Source organism: Centruroides sculpturatus, unplaced genomic scaffold (genome assembly GCF_000671375.1).
Source record: "Centruroides sculpturatus isolate CEXI.00-Female unplaced genomic scaffold, Cexi_2.0 scaffold936, whole genome shotgun sequence".
Classification (NCBI taxonomy): domain Eukaryota; kingdom Metazoa; phylum Arthropoda; class Arachnida; order Scorpiones; family Buthidae; genus Centruroides; species Centruroides sculpturatus.
In genome coordinates, this window is record NW_019385217.1 from 308,454 (window position 1) to 325,672 (window position 17,219).

Below are 17,219 nucleotides of genomic sequence, written 5' to 3' on the forward strand. Positions count from 1 at the left end.
TTCCATGGATGAATTGATCCGGATATATCGAGTACCGTCCTTTACCAATAGCTGCCATTCATTGTGATATACAAAATAACCTTCATCTTAATTGCCCAAAGGGAAAAATCTTTAAAATATTTACGTCTGATAACAATGCAAAACAAACGTAATTTATATTAACGCATTGTAACATCAGTAATTGTTTCAACAATTGACAAGAAAACAAGCCATATTGTTCGCATCTGCTTTCTGCCAATATTTTAAGTAACTGTGAGTGCTCAATACATTTTTATTTTTCTGAGATAAAAATTACAAATTAAATAATATTGATTTGGGATTAGCGTATACTAAAGCGTTAAGATCTGAAGAAGCTTCTCGGAAGTTTTCGTCGAAATACCATTAAATAATAATTATGGCAGCACCTCCTATACCAGAATCCAACGCTGGTTATACTGTAGACTTAAAAAACCAGAAAGAAAATTCCACGAAGTTGCATCGTGCATGTTGGTTGGGTAACGAGAGCGATGTTAGAAATTGTTTGAAGTCAATGCCGTTGGATAGCAAAGATGATGAAAATCGAACTCCGTTACATTTGGCAGCAGCAAAAGGAAATATTGCAGTCATTGAAATGCTGCTTGAAAAAGATCCCAACGTAAACGATCAGGATATCAACGGGAAGACTCCATTAATGAAAGCCATTGAGGGTCATCACGAAAAAGCCGTACATTTACTGATCGAAGCAGATGCAGAGGTTAATTTGAAAGACAGAGGAGGAAATACAGCCATTCACATAGCGCTCAATACTGGGCAATACGATGTTGCACAATATCTGCTTCAATATACAACTGAAGATAATATTGGTAATAAAGACGGAATTACTGCACTTCACATCTTAGCCGAAACAAAACGCGTGAAATTAGCAAGAAAGTTTATACATCATGGAGCTAGTGTGGAATCAAGAGATAAAAACCTGAGAACCCCTCTCATGCTCGCTTGCAAGAAAGGTTATTTTCCAATGATATCACTTCTTCTGAAGAACAGGTCAGATGTAACTGCAGAAGACTCCAAGGGGTGGACTGCTATTGATTATGCTTCGATTGTGGGACATACACAAGTAATAAATATTTTAGAGCAATATGCTAGAAGTGGTATAAAAAGTACATTTACTGTAGAAAACGAATCTGAGAGTAGCACAACTACAGATGAAAGCGAAGAGACTGAAGATATAAAACGTAAAAGGAAAAGAATGCATAAATCTCCATCCGAAAGAACTGTTCCTATTCTATTAGAAACAGATGAAGTTTTATTTCAGAGAGAAAAGGCTAAGAAACGGCATCACCATAAAAAAGGAGAAAAATATGAATCAGAAATAAGCAACCCTAAATCTACATCGAAATTAGGCGAGCGAAAGCTCGAAGATGAGGGGAAAACAGGTCAACCTTTATCTGTTCCAGATATTGTAGCAGCTATGCAGATATCTGCTAATCAGTTGGGAGATATTCAGTCATGGCTCAATCGTCAACAAGAAATTGCTGAGAAAAAAAGAGTGCAATGCGAACAGTTAAAAGAACATGTTAAAAGACTTTTAGCCGAGAAAGAAGAACTAATAGCTACTAAAGAAAATCTGAAGAAGAATATCACAAAACTGAAGGAAAGTTTTCAGAACGTTGCTAGTAAAACAGAAGCTGAAGTTTTACAGAATGAATTGAATGCTTTAAGAGAAGGCTTGGACGACTTGCAAACAGAACACAATAGGGTTCAAAAAGAAAAAGAGGAACTAGAACAAAAGTTCGACGAGCAACAAAAGATTCAAAAAAAATCAGGTGCGGCCCTAGCAGACAAAGCAGAACAATTAAAAAATGAAAATCAAGCCCTTCGAGATAACTTAGTTAATGTTGAAAATGATACGCGAACAATTATCGAGGATTTAAATAAAAAATGCAAAATGGCAGAAGAGTTAGTGAATCATTTGAAAATTTTGTTGAGAGGCACTTACAAACTGTTAGAAGAAAAGCACACACAGATAAATAAAGTTATGGATGAATTAATAGTAGAAGAAAACCTAATGAACGACACCAAAGAAAGTTATGAGCAAGTCAGAGAAGAGAATGTGCAAGTTGGAAAAAATATTGATGAACTGGGAACGAAGATGGCTTTGGTGAAAAAATATTTAACAAAAATCCAAAAACAGATGGAAAAACAGTCACTGATGAAAAAGCTTGTGAGTGCCGGTGTGATGAATGAACAAGGTGAAGATATAAAAAAAACTGCCGTTCAAACAGAAGAGATGAGGAAAAGCGTTGGGCCCTCAAAGCAGAAAGGGGAATCAGAAGAGTCTAAGCAGAAAAATAAACTGAAAAATATAAGAATTAAAGATAAAGAAGTCGACGAATTGGAAGTCGAACCAGAAATAAAGGAACTAGCAGCTCAGAAAATGGATCCTACAGGCTTAATGTTTGCAAACGTGGATGCTCCAACAGTATGCAAGACATCAACCAAAGCCGTTCGATATTCGTGGTTAGATGAAAAAGATGAGGATGCATTGGAAGATTTTGATCTCTATCGTAAAAACTATCCTTCTGCTAAAACATCAGCTCTTCCTTATGGCAACAACGCAAAGAATTCTGGAAGTAAAACAGGGGCCAATGCTCATGACGAAATACCAGCTTCTCTGCATGCCAAATTGGCTTGCGTCATTGCTAAATACAGCCATTGTGACGAAAATGACGAAGAAACATCATAAATTCTCGTAGAATTTAATTAAAATCTAAATTATTAAAATTAATTTAGCATTTATCAAAATCGAAAAATTATTGAGATTTGTAAAAATAAAATAAATGAAATAAAAATTTTTAAGTAGTTAATCATTTTATTACACCAAAGAAATTTGATGAGCAAGTATTTACTATGACATCGTCACAATACCGGACCGCAATTTTTAATCATACTTTTAATTTATTTAACTTAAAATACATACTCTCCGCCTCAATTTAGTAATGTCTTGCCCCTATACATCATATTTTTCGTTAGCAATGGAATCGTGCCGGTCACCTATCTAACTCGTTTCAGGGAAAAATTTTTGAATTAAATTCACGTGACTTCTGGTATAGCTCAAAAGTTCGGGAATAGTTAATCGGGGTCACCTGCCTCTGACCTTTCTATATCTAATCTTGACTTTTATCTAACTAATACCTTTCTTGATATTAAGGAAGGACAGACAATGAGAATTTATAGGTCTACAATTTTTTCAAATTGCATGCAAAAATTACGTTGCTCATCTTATTGATCGTGGCATAACAAAATAAAATTGGCCTAATCTCTAAAAATTCAATTTATTTCTTCAGTGTTTAGTGTTTACCTTCGAACACAGATGCCGCCACTTGTTTATGTATTTCCTCAAAACACTTTGTGAAAATTTTAATATTATGAATAGAAAAACGAGCTCGAGTTGTATCAGTGCTAAAGAAGAAAAAAGTTTCCTTTTTTAATTAGTCAATGAAACTTCCATTAGAGTTTCAAATGAGAATTTGTGTTATAAATAGGAATATTAATAGTTAAACATCGTCATGTTTTTAATTATACTTTAAATAATTTTTAATTTAAAATATATGCTCTCCATCTCAAATTAGTAGTGTCTTTCCCCTGTACATCATACTTTTCCATTAGCATTATAATCGTGTCGGTCACCTATCAAACTCGTTTTAGGGGAAATTTTTGAATTGTATTGCTAAAGGAAAAGTATGCTACATAGGGTAAGCAACTACTAATTTAAGGTGGAAAGCATATATTTTCAATTAAATTATTAATTAAATTGAAAACATGGCTAAAAATCACAGCCCGGTATTGTGACGATGAATAATTGTTCGTTTCAATTTATATTATTTTAAAGTCCTAATGCGATTGTCATAGCCTTGTCACTTTATGTACTGTATAGTACATATTAAAAGGTACGGTACATGAAATATGATGTACCATGCATATTATTAATGCTGTATTTTTAGACGTGTTCGAAAGCTTAAAATATACTTCAAGAATAAAGGATTCTTAAATTTAATATTTTTTATTATATCTTCACAAACTGTTTAAGCTATAAATGCAGGAGGCGTCTTTTCTCAACAAAACCACATACAAATAAACTAACTTAAATTAATTGTGGGTAGTTAATTAACTATGGTAATTAAGTAGCTCAGTTGTTTTATTGAGGCAAACTTTTAGTAAGATTTAAATAAAATTTCACTACAATAATAAACGATAAAAGAAAATTTTCTACATATTCCTTTTCTTATTGGGCTGAAATTTTAAAAAAATTGCAGACCTATTAATCCCAAGAATGTAGTCAGATATATGTAAGACGATAACAGATATGTAAACTGACGGGCAGGAGATCCCGATTAACTATATATGAACTTCCGACTGGGAACGAAGATCACGTTATTTCAATTCAAAAGTTTTCACCTCCTCATGACTGAACTGTTAACCGGAAAAGCATGATACACAGGGGCAGGACACTACTAAAATTAAGAGTATTGTGACCTGGTCACAATAAATAATAGCTCGCCTCATTTATCTCTGCAATGGAAAATAATAATAGTAAATTAAGTATTACGTTTGAAAAACAGCGAATTGGATTATCGTTTTTTTATTAGATTGCGTGTTTATATAAAAATCAATAACTTTAATATTATTCTCCTGTTACACGGTAAATTGTTTTGTATAAAACTGTACTTCTGTTTTCACTCTAGCGTTTGCAATGATGTTACTTTCTTTCCTCAGTTTTACTTCCCTTCTAATTGGATGCTTGTGGTAAGTTACGAAATAATTTCAAATTTTATTGCTGTAAACATAAACGATATTAACAATAATGGATATAATTACTAGTTTAATTAATCGGCAATAAACTAGAATTACATCTGTTGCTGTTTTCCTTTAAGCAACTTCGAATTCTATACATTACTGACTGATGTAAATAACTTCTATTAGAAATTACAGTTCAATTCTTTTTCTTCATTACGAGTTACTACTTTCGTACGTCACAACAGGGCCGGTTTTCGAACCTCACACTGAGGCCCACGCTCAGAGTGGAATTTTTAAGAAAAACAAGGGGTGCAACAGTAGGTATAGTTGTAAATCTGAGAAAAACAGATGCTTGGTATTCATTATTATTATTATTATCTTTTATGATTTTTTACAATAATAACAATTACATATCTACTTTTATACCCACTGTATACTGTATATATATCTATATACATATATATATCTGCCAGGTCAACAATGGAACGTCCGGATGGAGAATACATTGTGAACCTGGCCGAATCCATAATGGCCATCATAACAAGAGGCCCTCTTAATATCCATAAGACAGAAAGAATTTAAAATATTTATGTGTATTCTATTCATATTATAGTTATTACTTTTATATTTATAATATAATATTGTGAGATTAGCAGAGGGTCAGGGGGTTAATGCCTTCTGACCACTTACACTGCAAGGGCTGGTAAAACCTGTTCTCGGATTTTCGGATGGCTTAGGAGGGCAAAAAGTGAGTGGGGAGTGCGTCGGTAAGTCGGCAGGTGTCCTTTAGAGATAAGCATTTATTTATATAACTAAGCTAGGATACATAGGTTAAATGCGGTTAAATAAGTTCACTGTACAAAAGAGACACTCTAACAGCTTTAACGGCTACATAGAGAGAGAGAGAGTTCACAAAGCTCTGAAACTACAAATACCTCTATCAGGATAAGTCTAATGTGCGTTCGCTGAATGCCGTATGAATCGTAATCGGCGCAGGAACTGCAGAATGGCGATGGAAGTTCTAAGGTGTGGTCGGTCATATGTCCTTTCGGTCGCTATGTCCGGAGTATGGACACAAGATGCACACAGTAATAAGTATAACTTCCTTTGGTCGCCCAGAGCTTCCCACGAAGAACGTATAAAAATACGTTCTTCGTGGGAAATGAGTTGATCGGAATGCACCGTTAGTGTCAATAAAAGTCGATCGACTTTTATGTACACTAACGGTGCATTCCGATCAACTAAGTGTCAACTTCCCCCCCTAAGTGTGAAAACAATCGGTGACCTCCGATATATTTCTGACCAAGAGTGTTTTTTCATCGGAGTTGTTTACAAAGTTTTTCTCGACATCGGCGTAAAAATCGCGGATTTCACAATATAATATAATATATACCAGGGGTGACCAACAAGTCCGACCGGTCGATCGCAAAACCAATTTTGGTCGATCGCTCGCGATGTCTTGACTTAATGTGTTACACTTGTAAGTTGTAACCGAACGCAACGCGTGAACGTAACGCGCAAACGCAACTGTAGTTATATCGGACCTCCTCGTTCTCCCTCAGATGCGTTTTGTCGGTCCATGTGCAATCCATTTGCGTTCAGTTGTAAAAGGGGAATAAGAAATGTAGATAAAGGGTCGTAAAACCAAAAAAAAAAAGAAGGGACAGAGAGAGTAGGTCGGGACACGGTAAAGAGAGGAAGGGTGAAGTGGTGGTCCCCGAAAGTGACAACGTAGAGTTTCAATTTTTCTTCTAGCCGGTTTCTCGTTTTAATTTTTGCTAAACTCATTGCAGAAAAAACTATTTACATACATAAGTTGTAGAAAATAACGTTTGAATTTTTGCTGCATACTTCTTAGGCTAGGAAATTGATATATTTATACACATTTTATGCGACTCGGGCCGCGGGATGCCCATCCCTGACTTAGACTATGCCTATGGCAACGAGTCGATCGCGACACATTTTTAAGATAAAAAGTAGATCTTATGTACACAAAAGTTGGCCACCCCTGACATATACAGTATGTATATCTATACTAATATTATAAAGAGGTAAAGTTTGTAAGTTTGGATGTAGGAGGTAATCTCCGAAACTACTCATCCGATTTCAAAAATTCTTTCACCAATATTTAGAATGGAACTTCAGGGTGGACATAGGCTGTGTGAGATAAGCAGTGGGTCAGGGGTTAATCTGGTACTGACCACTTAATCTGCACGGGCTGATGAAGCCCGATCTCGGGAGTCGTTCGGATGTCTAGGAGGGCAAATCGAGTGGGGTTGTGCGTCGGTAAGTCGACAGGTTTCCTCGGATAGACAGGAGACAGATTTAACAAAATAACAAAATAAAGGTTTATTCTATAACTAAAGTTAATTTACAGGAGTATACATAAGGAAGTTACAGACTTAATGCTTAAATGCGGATAACACAAATCTATCTATAATGGCGATCTAACTAGTCATTATGCCGCGGGAGAGAGTGGCGGTCAGGTATACCTTATGTTGGATGATGGTATGCGACGATCATGTCTTCTACCGGCTTCTCCTCGGACAGGACCGGGACAGGAGACACTGTACTCAGACCTTCCAGATGATCGCGCGGAGGGACGGTCGCACTGAACTTTCCGTGACGATCGTTTTTATACGATCGTCGTTGGCACTGAGCCAACTGGTCATTCACTCGTTATGATGACTAATTAGCACGTGCACGTTGACTAATTAACAAACGGACGATGACTTGTCTTTCTTCCTTCCTACCTTGTGAGTGTGTAAAATTCGACATCCGCGATCTATTTCCGTTATAACTTGCGATAAATTATTTTTTCCATCCTCTAATGTAAAAATATGTTAAACTCAAAAATTTACGCCCTGTAAACCCTTGGGCTCACACTACTTTCCGTTTTCTTTAAAATTATACGTCTTCTGGACAGTATAATTATAACATTCGAATTTACTCTCTCTCTGTATTAAGTTTCTCTAGACCGACATGGGGATTGCCTTATTCTTATGACTAAAATAGAAAATTTCCCGACAAAATTATCAAAAGTTGGATTGACAAAAATTTCGCGTGACGGCATCAACAATTTGACGCGTAACATTGAAAACTGCGTTTTTAGTGCCGATAGCACAACCGGAAGTGTCCTTGAAGTGACCTGGTTTAGTAGATCACAGTTCTTAGTAGCGGAGGTGTCGGTTGTTGGTTGACGGTCGCTATGTCGCTCATTCGGACGTTAGCCTTGTCAGTACGTCGGTCGTAACTCTATGTGGCTGTCTTCTGCGGAATTGTCCTCACTGGATGCCGGACTTGCAGTGTTGACAGTCTCAGTGTGTAAAGTTCGTTCACCCACCGTGTTGATTCACTTCAACATGAGTTTCAAGTCACAATAATAGAGGTCTATGTTACAGAAATTGTTATAACTAAATACTATCTCAAAAAAAAAAAAAATGATAATAGCGTGAAGCTAAAACTATGCTAGAGCTTGCGCTTTCCTAATTTCGTTGCCCAAATTTTTGATTCGCGGCAAGTCCCGAAGAAATTGTGCTTAATTTGCAGCATTGGCGTCGTGGAATGGGTCGGAAGTGGGATGTAACTTTGTGTCGTTGTGAGTTCATTTCGGTTATGGCTACTGTTCGTGCTGAGTTGTCTTCTATAGACTTGCTACGTCTTCTGATGAGACCAAAATTGACCATTAAAAATCGAAGTAATTGCGTGAAACTCACTAGGCTTGGTCGAAATTCTCCCTCTGGATTAGTTTCCGGTTCCGATCTTTTTGTGTTGCCGGGAAAATCTTCCGATTCGACTTTTCCGATCTCAATGTTATTTCTTCTGCTTTCTGGTTTGATAGTGTTTCCTCGGACATTCCTTCTATCCGATGGAGGAGGTGTTGAGCGTATTGTTCGAATCAGATTCGGCTCCAGTTCGACTTGAGCTGGAAATTGTTACTTGTCGATTCGAGGAGTTGATCGCATGAAGCAGAGTAACGATGTTTCTTCTGATCGGTTGGTCGATTTTTTTCTACCTCTTGTCTTCTTCGGTTTTCTCCACGAACAAAAGTGAATTATTTTTCCGTTAGGGAAAAGAATTCGCTTGTTATCACCGTCGAACATCAAATTTTCTTGCTCGAGAAAATCCTTTCCGATTATGCCCTCAAATGATAATGCGATTTTGGGAAATGTGTCCTCTTGATTTGAAGGTAGGCGTTGCCAGACCGATTGTTTGGATTGATTCACCTTTCGAACCCTTTATCTTCCCTATTGATCTGAATTTGATTGGAGCTTTGCTCTTAATTCTATTTGCTACTTCCTTAGATATCAGCGTGTCGTTTACGTTAGGATTTACGATAAATTTGACCGGTACATTATTCACATACCTTAAAATGATGGGCTCCTGCCTCACTTGAATCCTCGCTGTTCGAATGATGCCGTTCCACTTGTCCTCATCCTCTGAGGTGGAGTCTGATTGGCAAATTTGTTGAATCTGTCCAATTGATTTGAATTTTCGACGTCGTCTCTCCTGCCAGTCTCGATCTCCTTTCCAATATGGGGTAGATTTCTTCTGAAGATTTGCTAATTTACTTCTAAGGACGTCAATCTCCTGTTAACTTCTCTAGATTGTCTTCTGAGAGGGCGGTGAACCTTCTATCTTCGGAGGATTTCCTTTGAATAGTTCGTATGTTCCCGCGAGGATGTGTCGTTAGTCCTTCAATCCTTTCCTCACTTATAGCTGCCTTTAGTACTTCATCAAAAGTCATCGGTTATCGGGACATTACTCGTTGTCTTATTTTTAAGCTGATTCCGTTCAAAAACTGAGCCTTTGATCGTTCGTCCAATTCCTTTGCTTGTATGCGTTGGATAATAGCAATTTCAGCGGCATCTACTCCTTCATGCATTATTTCCATTTCTACTGCAAGGGCTTGTAACCTAACCGCGTATGTTTGAACGTCCTCATCCGGACGCTGAAAACAGGCATAAAATTTGTTCAGACTGATTGGGAAAGGTTCTTTGTGAAAGCGTTCAATTACAATTTTCTTAAATTCGTCATAGTCTTCTACTTTATGCGGCTATCCTTTCTAACGAATTCTCGAGCGATTCCGGTTAGTCTTAATTTAGTTATCGCTAACATCTGTGCTTTTGTCCAAGCAGCTAGCTTGGCTAGATCCGCCAATGATTCGAAAAACTTGCTTATGCGTGGATCTTCTGGCTTGCCGGAAAAACTGGGCAGCAAAGGGACCAAACCGCTTAGTCCTCCGAGTGTAGCGCGCGGATTTTCGCCTTCCATTCTAACGCTAATATATACTGGAATCCTCTATGTAGTGTAATTTTGGGCTATCTACGCCTCAGAAAATTTTCAGAAAAACCTGTCTATTGCGGACGAAACTTGCGTGCCAAGGACACTGTCTAAGACGGACAAACCTGTCTTATACACCCCATTCCTGCATTAATTTGAGATAAGCACTGGGTCAGAGGTTAATAGGGTACGTCATGAGAATGTACACTAAGAAGGGACTTTTCGAAAAATTCCTCCCCACGGGGAAGTGTTATACATTTATAATAGATACATTTTGAGCCACAACAACGCGTGGTGGTGTCTGCTAGTATGTATATATATATAACAAAGTTTTTAAGTTTGGATGTAGGAGGTAATCTTGAAAACTACTCATCCAATTTCAAAAATTCTTTCACCAATATTTAGAATGGAATCACCAATATTCATGGTGGACATAGGCTGTATATTATTTAGTTAAATATTTATACAAATTAAAAGATATCATCTAGGATTAAGGCTTTTATCTCCGACAGATGGCACTAACTCTGCGAGTACAACAACCTAAGTTTGCTTTTCTGTGAGGCATTATGCTTTTCTGTGAGGATGAACTAAAGTAGATCATCTATCTATCTATATAAATAAAAATATAATGTCCATTTGTTCCTACTAATTCCTTTGAAATTTTGACACAACGTTGCATTCGAATATGCACGTGTTTTTATATAATGTACATTTCAAAATTCCCCCACTGGGGGAAGATAGACAGGATTAAGGCTTACCATGAAGAACTCTGTTTCTATTTAAACTATTTTAGATGCGGGTTTTTGTGTTTTTGATTGTATTTTAATAGACTATGTCAAGAGAATGTACACTAAGAAGGGATTTTTTGAAAAATTCCCCTCCACAGGGGAAGTGTTATGCATTTATAATAGATACATTTTGAGCCACAACAATGCGTGGCGGGGTCTGCTAGTATTATATAAAAAAAAAATATATATATATATACTGTATTTTTTTAAAGTGGAACAGAAGATGAGAAAGTTATTCCTGACGGTTACAATCCAGACGATCCACCAATGGTTAATAGTAAGTTCAACATGCAATTGAATCAATAATTTTTTATTAATTAATAAATAATTTAATATTACGTTTAAAAATAAATAAAAACGAGAAATTGTTTATTGTGACATGGTCACAATGCCGGTCTGCAATTTTTAATCATATTTTTAATTTATTTAATTTAAAATATACACTCTTCACCTCAAATTAGTAGGAGCTTGCCCCTGTAATCATACTTTTCCTTTACAAAAGGAGCCGTGTCTGTCATCTAATTCCTTTCGGGAAAAACTTTTGAATTGAAATAATGTGACTTCCGGTTTGTATCGGAAGTTTTTATATAGTTAATCAGGCCTTTTTACTCCTAATATTTCTATATCTTGTCTCAGTTTTCACCTGTCTAACTTCTTTCTCGAGATTGAAGAAAGACAGACAGATGGACGGACGACGGTAGAAATTTATAGATCAATAATTTATTTTCAAATTGCAGCCCAATTATGACGATTATTATTGTATTATTTTAGATTTACCTGCAACTGTTTATGTTTCGTGTCAAGTATTGGGAATCGATACAATAAATGAAGCAACTATGGTGAGTAAATTATTATTAAATTATTAATTAAAGAATTAATATATAAAAAATGCTTCTGAGGTTAAAATCGTAATGTAATTTTCAAATATATTTTATTTTCAAATTAGAAATTGTGGAATAACTTGAGAAAATATTTTTTTGCTGCGACGACATTTACTTCACCATACTACTGTATGGTGAAGTAAATGAACATGTTGTCCCCATACGCAGACCACCAGTAGCCGAGTGGATGACTGTGAACACTGGAAGTTAAGTCGTGGGTTCCTGCCTGGCCAACGGGCTGGCCATGTGTTTTCTTTACGTTTGCACCACCTAAATAGGGGCAGTTTCCCATAGGAAGTTACTGTACCGTACCTCCTTAGTATATCGGCCACTTGACGCGTTGCTGTAAACAAATAAACCAAATGGTATAAACATTTTCGTTTATTCAAGAAGAAAGGAATAGTCATAAAATATTTTTATTTATATTTGCTTTTAAACTGTCGTTTTATACATATAAATATTAAAAATATAAACAAACATTTTATTTGTTCTATATGATTTATGCTGTTAGAGAATGATCTTCATAAATTTAAACATATTCAAGAATTTCAACTTTATTTGAAAAATAATTTTCATTTATTTAACAATTATATTATTTAATAAGCAATGAAGAAACAAACACCTTTAACAACAGATCGATAATGTAAAGTAGCATTAAAAATATTCGGGTACTAGGAAAAAATTGGAGTGGAACCCTAGTGAAATGCAGATCCTGGTCGCGGGTTCGCATTCCCCCAATGGACTAACCAAGCCTACCACCTAAAAGGGAACCAGTTTTTATAGAAAGGCACCCGTTTGGCAGATTGCCCACGTGTTGCATTGCTTTATCCATTACATCATGCAAGAAAGAATTCCATGGAGGATGCTTTCTTGGATAATTTTGAAGCCTTTTTTAACTTGTTAAAAATAAGTTTTAAGCAAATTTAAAAACGATTAAAAATTTTGAAATTCTTTTTCAGGATTTCCGTCTGATTTTGTTAGTAGTTGCAGTTTGGAAGGACTCGAGATTGAATTTAACGCATTTAGTTTCGGAACATGCTGGAACGTTTCCAAGTGATTTAAATAAAAAAATCTGGAAACCAAACTTTGGATATCCTAATACCAAACTGACTGAAGCATTTTATGACAATACGGAAGTTTCTTCTGTAAACATTCTATCGGATAAATCTCTGATTGGAGGTTTCAGGTATTTCATAGAAATATGTAATATATATCAGTAGTTTTTTAATATGACTATCTTATTGACTTTACCATATGTGAATACAATGTTATTCATTTTTAAAACTTTTGAAAATACTTTGATTTCAGAATGAATTTTTTAGTGGACTGTCCTATGGAATTGCACCATTATCCGATAGATGTTCAAATATGTCAGTTTTTAATTCTTCCAGGTAAATTTATTTATTGTTATTTTTAAAGGATAAATATAATTTGTAAGTTAGCCTGCATACTTATTTTAAAACAGTAGAAACTCTATTATCCGGAACGGTTTTCAAAAGCTCAAAGAGCATGTAGCTATGTATAACATGTGGCAAAAAAATGTAGTTTTGTACAAAGTACATGTTCCGTTCTGTACCACTTTGTGGTATGTTTCTGTACAGTACTAAGCTGTACAAAGACCAAACTCTCCATCTGACTGGAAATCTGTCAATTGTAGCATTACATTATCTGTCAATTGTAGCGCTGCGAAGCTAGATCATAGAAACACTATGTTAGATTTTAAGTATATTAATTTACCTTTAAATACATTAATTGCGTTACAGTATTTATTTTTCACGAAACTATAAATGCACACGAAAACAAATCAGTTTCTGGATTATCCGAAAGACCTTGGTTGCACCAAGTTTGAATTATCGAATTCCCGCTGTACTTTAGAATGTATTAATCCTGTATTTACAATAACAATAGTGAAATTTGCAATACACAGGATTTAGTTAGAGAAATTATTGCAAAAAGAAACTGAATAAGGAATGTGTTCGAGTAGGATGACACATAGGCTTCAATTTAGGCTGTTTATAAAATATTACTTCGATCTCGATCTGACTGTTATCTCTAGATAAGCGAGACGTGAATAAAATATCTCTGGTATAATCAAAGTAATAAGAAGTAAAAAAAAATTAAACGAGACAATGTAATTTAGATTTCATTCCACCAGATTGAAGTGCAAATCATAGAAAAAAAATAAATAGACATATGCTTTACCTCATGGTCAATCCACCGACTCCAAAATAGATGATTGGATTGGATTGATGAGATAAGTCAACGCAACTCGTGGACGATCTTCCAAAAGGAGACCCTCTCGAAAGAAATTTCTGAGGAAAATTAATTCCTATTTAAGTATAGATACATGAAGAAAACTGCAGTTTTTCAGCTAGCCTATTTATTGGTGATGCGTGAACCCACGACCAACAACAATGGTCAGTGATTCTGCTATGTTTCTTGTTTTAAACAGGCCTTATTATTACAATCTATCTATATATATATATATAAATGGACATGTATGTCCCTATATTTCACTTTTCCGCCAAAACTACACATCGCACGTGAATGGTGTTTGTATGTGGTGGTAGCCCCAAGTCTCCATTCGTGCATAGGGGTGGTTGCGTCTCGATAGCTATAAGGGTGCGGGAGATATGGGCTTGAAAGTGGCTTTCTATTTCAAATGTTTTGTTCGAATTTGTTCGAATTAAATTCGAACATAAAATTCGAATATTGGTTCGATTATAGAACGATTGTAAACGTTCCAGAAATGTTGAAAATAGTTCGTTTGACTTGACGTGAACAGGAGACGTTCAGAAATAGAATCGGGACCAGATCTCTAATCAGAAACGGGGGACCTAATTCTTGCATTCTGTGAAAACGAGTAAGATTGGCAATAATGTAATTATCTTAATCTTCACTGTCGTTACCTTTTAAAAACCCAGCGAAGCGGGTCCTTGCAGCTAGATTCTAGATTACTTAGAAAAACAGTCTTTTATATATATATAAAAAACTATATTACATACAAATGTACGAACAAATGAAAACCCAGCGAAGCGGGTCCTTGCAGCTAGTTAATATTATAAAATCCACTAATTTTTACTTGCAATTCAATGGGCTGCAATTTTCATACCTATATCTACACCGTAATCCGTTGTTTTTGTCCTTCGTTAATCTCGAAAACAGGATTAGATAGATGAAAATCGAGACTAGGTATTGAACGCTTAGTGGCCGGGGAACTTCCGAGCTAAACCGGAAGACAAGTGGATTTTTAAATTAAAACATAATTAAAATTTCAGTCTGTCATTGTGACCATGCCATGATAAATATTGCTTATTATAAATTTTGTTTTTTTTTCAATTAAGAAATATTGTCAAAAACAAATAAACCTACTAGTTTTAAACATATTTCAAATTTATCAGAAATAATTGAAAAGTAATGGAAAATGGTATTGAAATCCCGTTTAAAAAAAGTAAAATTGCAGGATGAAGGATGAATAATTGCGTATTAAAATTGTTTACCAACTTTATCAAGATAAATATAATCTTATTAATATAGAGCAACTATTTATTGTGACATTGTCACATTACCTTGCTGCAAATTTTTAGATTCCGATGTACAATGCTCTTCATTTTAGTATTTTCTTGCCCCTGTACATCATTCTTTTGCTGTTAACAAGAGAGTCATGCCGGGAGAAAATTTTTGAATTGAAAAGCATGACTGCCGTTTCAGACCGGAAGTGTTTATATAGTTAATCTGGGCCTCTGTCTCCTAAGCTTTCCATTTATGTCTCGGCGTTCATCTATCTAACTCCATTCTCGAGATTAAACATGGACATCTAACAGACAGACGCCAGTGGAAATAAACAGATCTGGAATTTTAAAATTGTAGTCCAATAATATAAATTTTCGAACCGAAAGTAAAAAGTTTTACACATCTTGAACTATGAAAAAATGTAAGTGTAACTGTTTCACATACACGACAGAAATATACAACAGAAAACAATATATTTAACTATGCAAATAACGTTTGGAGGTGAGCGAATACACGTAACGTATGCAAATACAATAGTAGTGTATAAAAACCGTTAATCATACATGCAAAGAAAAAATATACTACAAAAAAAACAAATATAATGCACGTTTATGTCTCAACGAAGAAATTTTACAATACGTTCTTATACATGTAAATTAGAAAGAAGGAGACCGAAATCAGAACTGTAATCACTGGAAATGTTCATCATGTGAATGCTAAGTCCAGAAAAGTTACGCTATTCTATCTGCTTCCTAATAAGCTCGAAGTACGAGAGGGCCAGCCAATCGCAGCCATGTGGAAAGAGATCAGTTACAAGATATCAAACCGCCTTACGAGTGTATCGAGAAGGACGAACAGACACGATACACAGAGAGCCCAAACGCTGGTTACAAACCGATCAGCTAAATTTCATCCAGAAACTTCTGAACGATGATTGTTCAATCACAATTTATACTTTATGCCTCCTGATTTAAACCCATTATGAAAAATTTTAAACGGTATTACGTGTTAGAAAATGTCGCAAGTGGGTACAACTTATCTATTCTTAGGTAGTTCTTACATAGCAGCCACATACTGTGGACCACATCATTTATTATCAAGGTCTTGGATAAGGCCTAACTAAATCATAAAGTTGTTTTGCATAAGAATTTTCCGATCAAATTGCATATTGTTCTATTTCATGTTGTATTCTTCCATTATATTTTCCATAGTGCATACGTTATTTGACTAATTAGGCTTTATATGACTAGGAATGTCTACTCACTTATGGGATATTTTTCTTTTTGCGGTGAATACAGTATTCTTCTCTGAACCTACGTTATGAATACAAGTGGGCCCGATTGTAATTATCTCCTTGATTAAAGTATTATTTGGAAAATCTGATATTATCAATTATTACAAATACTAAAGATTGGATTTGGGCTTTAGGGGTTCTAGTAGCTTCTAGAGCAGACAAATGAACAAAAACTTCGAGTCTATAAGAAACCAGAGATTTAAGATTTATATCTTTACTAAGATGCTATTTGTTGGGACATGGGGTCCAATTAAATTTGAATTAGGGGACCCCATGTACAATTTTGACTTCGGACATTTTTCAAAAATATTTACTTATAAAAGATTGATTCGAAATTGGTTTGCGCCCTGGCGCCCAACCAATTTCGAATCAATCGACACCCTGACCACGCAACACCCTGAAATTTTGTTCATAGGATAATTCACCACTGTCTTGAGAACTGTGTAATAGAATACACAGTTGTGGGATTAATGAATACATATAATTATGAATACCGTAAGAAAGCCAAATATATTTTACTTAAATGAACTTCATACAATCAACTAAGTATATATTAATATATTGAGAACCCGAAATCGATTCCTGATTACGATTGCCTTTAATAAGTGTGATTCTTATCTCTTTAGTTACAGTGATTAACTTCATTGCAGGTCGAATCCACAACAATGGGTAAAATTATTTATT

At 35.3% G+C, this 17,219-nt stretch overlaps 2 protein-coding genes across 2 annotated transcripts; both read left to right on the forward strand.

Moving 5' to 3' along the window:
• The first annotated feature begins 135 nt into the window (after positions 1 to 135).
• Positions 136 to 2,847, forward strand: LOC111636316 (POTE ankyrin domain family member B2-like). Its single transcript, XM_023381536.1, has 2 exons — positions 136 to 252; positions 324 to 2,847. The coding sequence occupies exon 2, from the start codon at positions 395 to 397 to the stop codon at positions 2,723 to 2,725; it is 2,331 nt and encodes a 776-aa protein (XP_023237304.1). The 5' UTR covers positions 136 to 252; positions 324 to 394; the 3' UTR covers positions 2,726 to 2,847.
• A 5,544-nt stretch (positions 2,848 to 8,391) lies between these two features.
• On the forward strand, positions 8,392 to 13,577 carry LOC111636311 (glycine receptor subunit beta-like). Its single transcript, XM_023381528.1, has 5 exons — positions 8,392 to 8,473; positions 11,619 to 11,686; positions 12,688 to 12,914; positions 13,037 to 13,119; positions 13,492 to 13,577. Exons 1-5 carry the CDS (start codon positions 8,392 to 8,394, stop codon positions 13,575 to 13,577), a joined length of 546 nt encoding a protein of 181 aa, XP_023237296.1.
• Positions 13,578 to 17,219: the final 3,642 nt, after the last annotated feature.

What these genes read in the sequence shown, in the direction of transcription:
- LOC111636316 (XM_023381536.1), top strand. Translation starts at nt 395, where the DNA reads ATGGCAGCACCTCCTATACCAGAATCCAACGCTGGTTATACTGTAGAC.
- LOC111636311 (XM_023381528.1), top strand. Translation starts at nt 8,392, where the DNA reads ATGGCTACTGTTCGTGCTGAGTTGTCTTCTATAGACTTGCTACGTCTT. An exon ending in ATTGACCATTAAAAATCGAA is followed by an intron (nt 8,474 to 11,618) that starts GTAATTGCGTGA and finishes GTATTATTTTAG; the next exon opens with ATTTACCTGCAACTGTTTAT. An exon ending in CAATAAATGAAGCAACTATG is followed by an intron (nt 11,687 to 12,687) that starts GTGAGTAAATTA and finishes ATTCTTTTTCAG; the next exon opens with GATTTCCGTCTGATTTTGTT.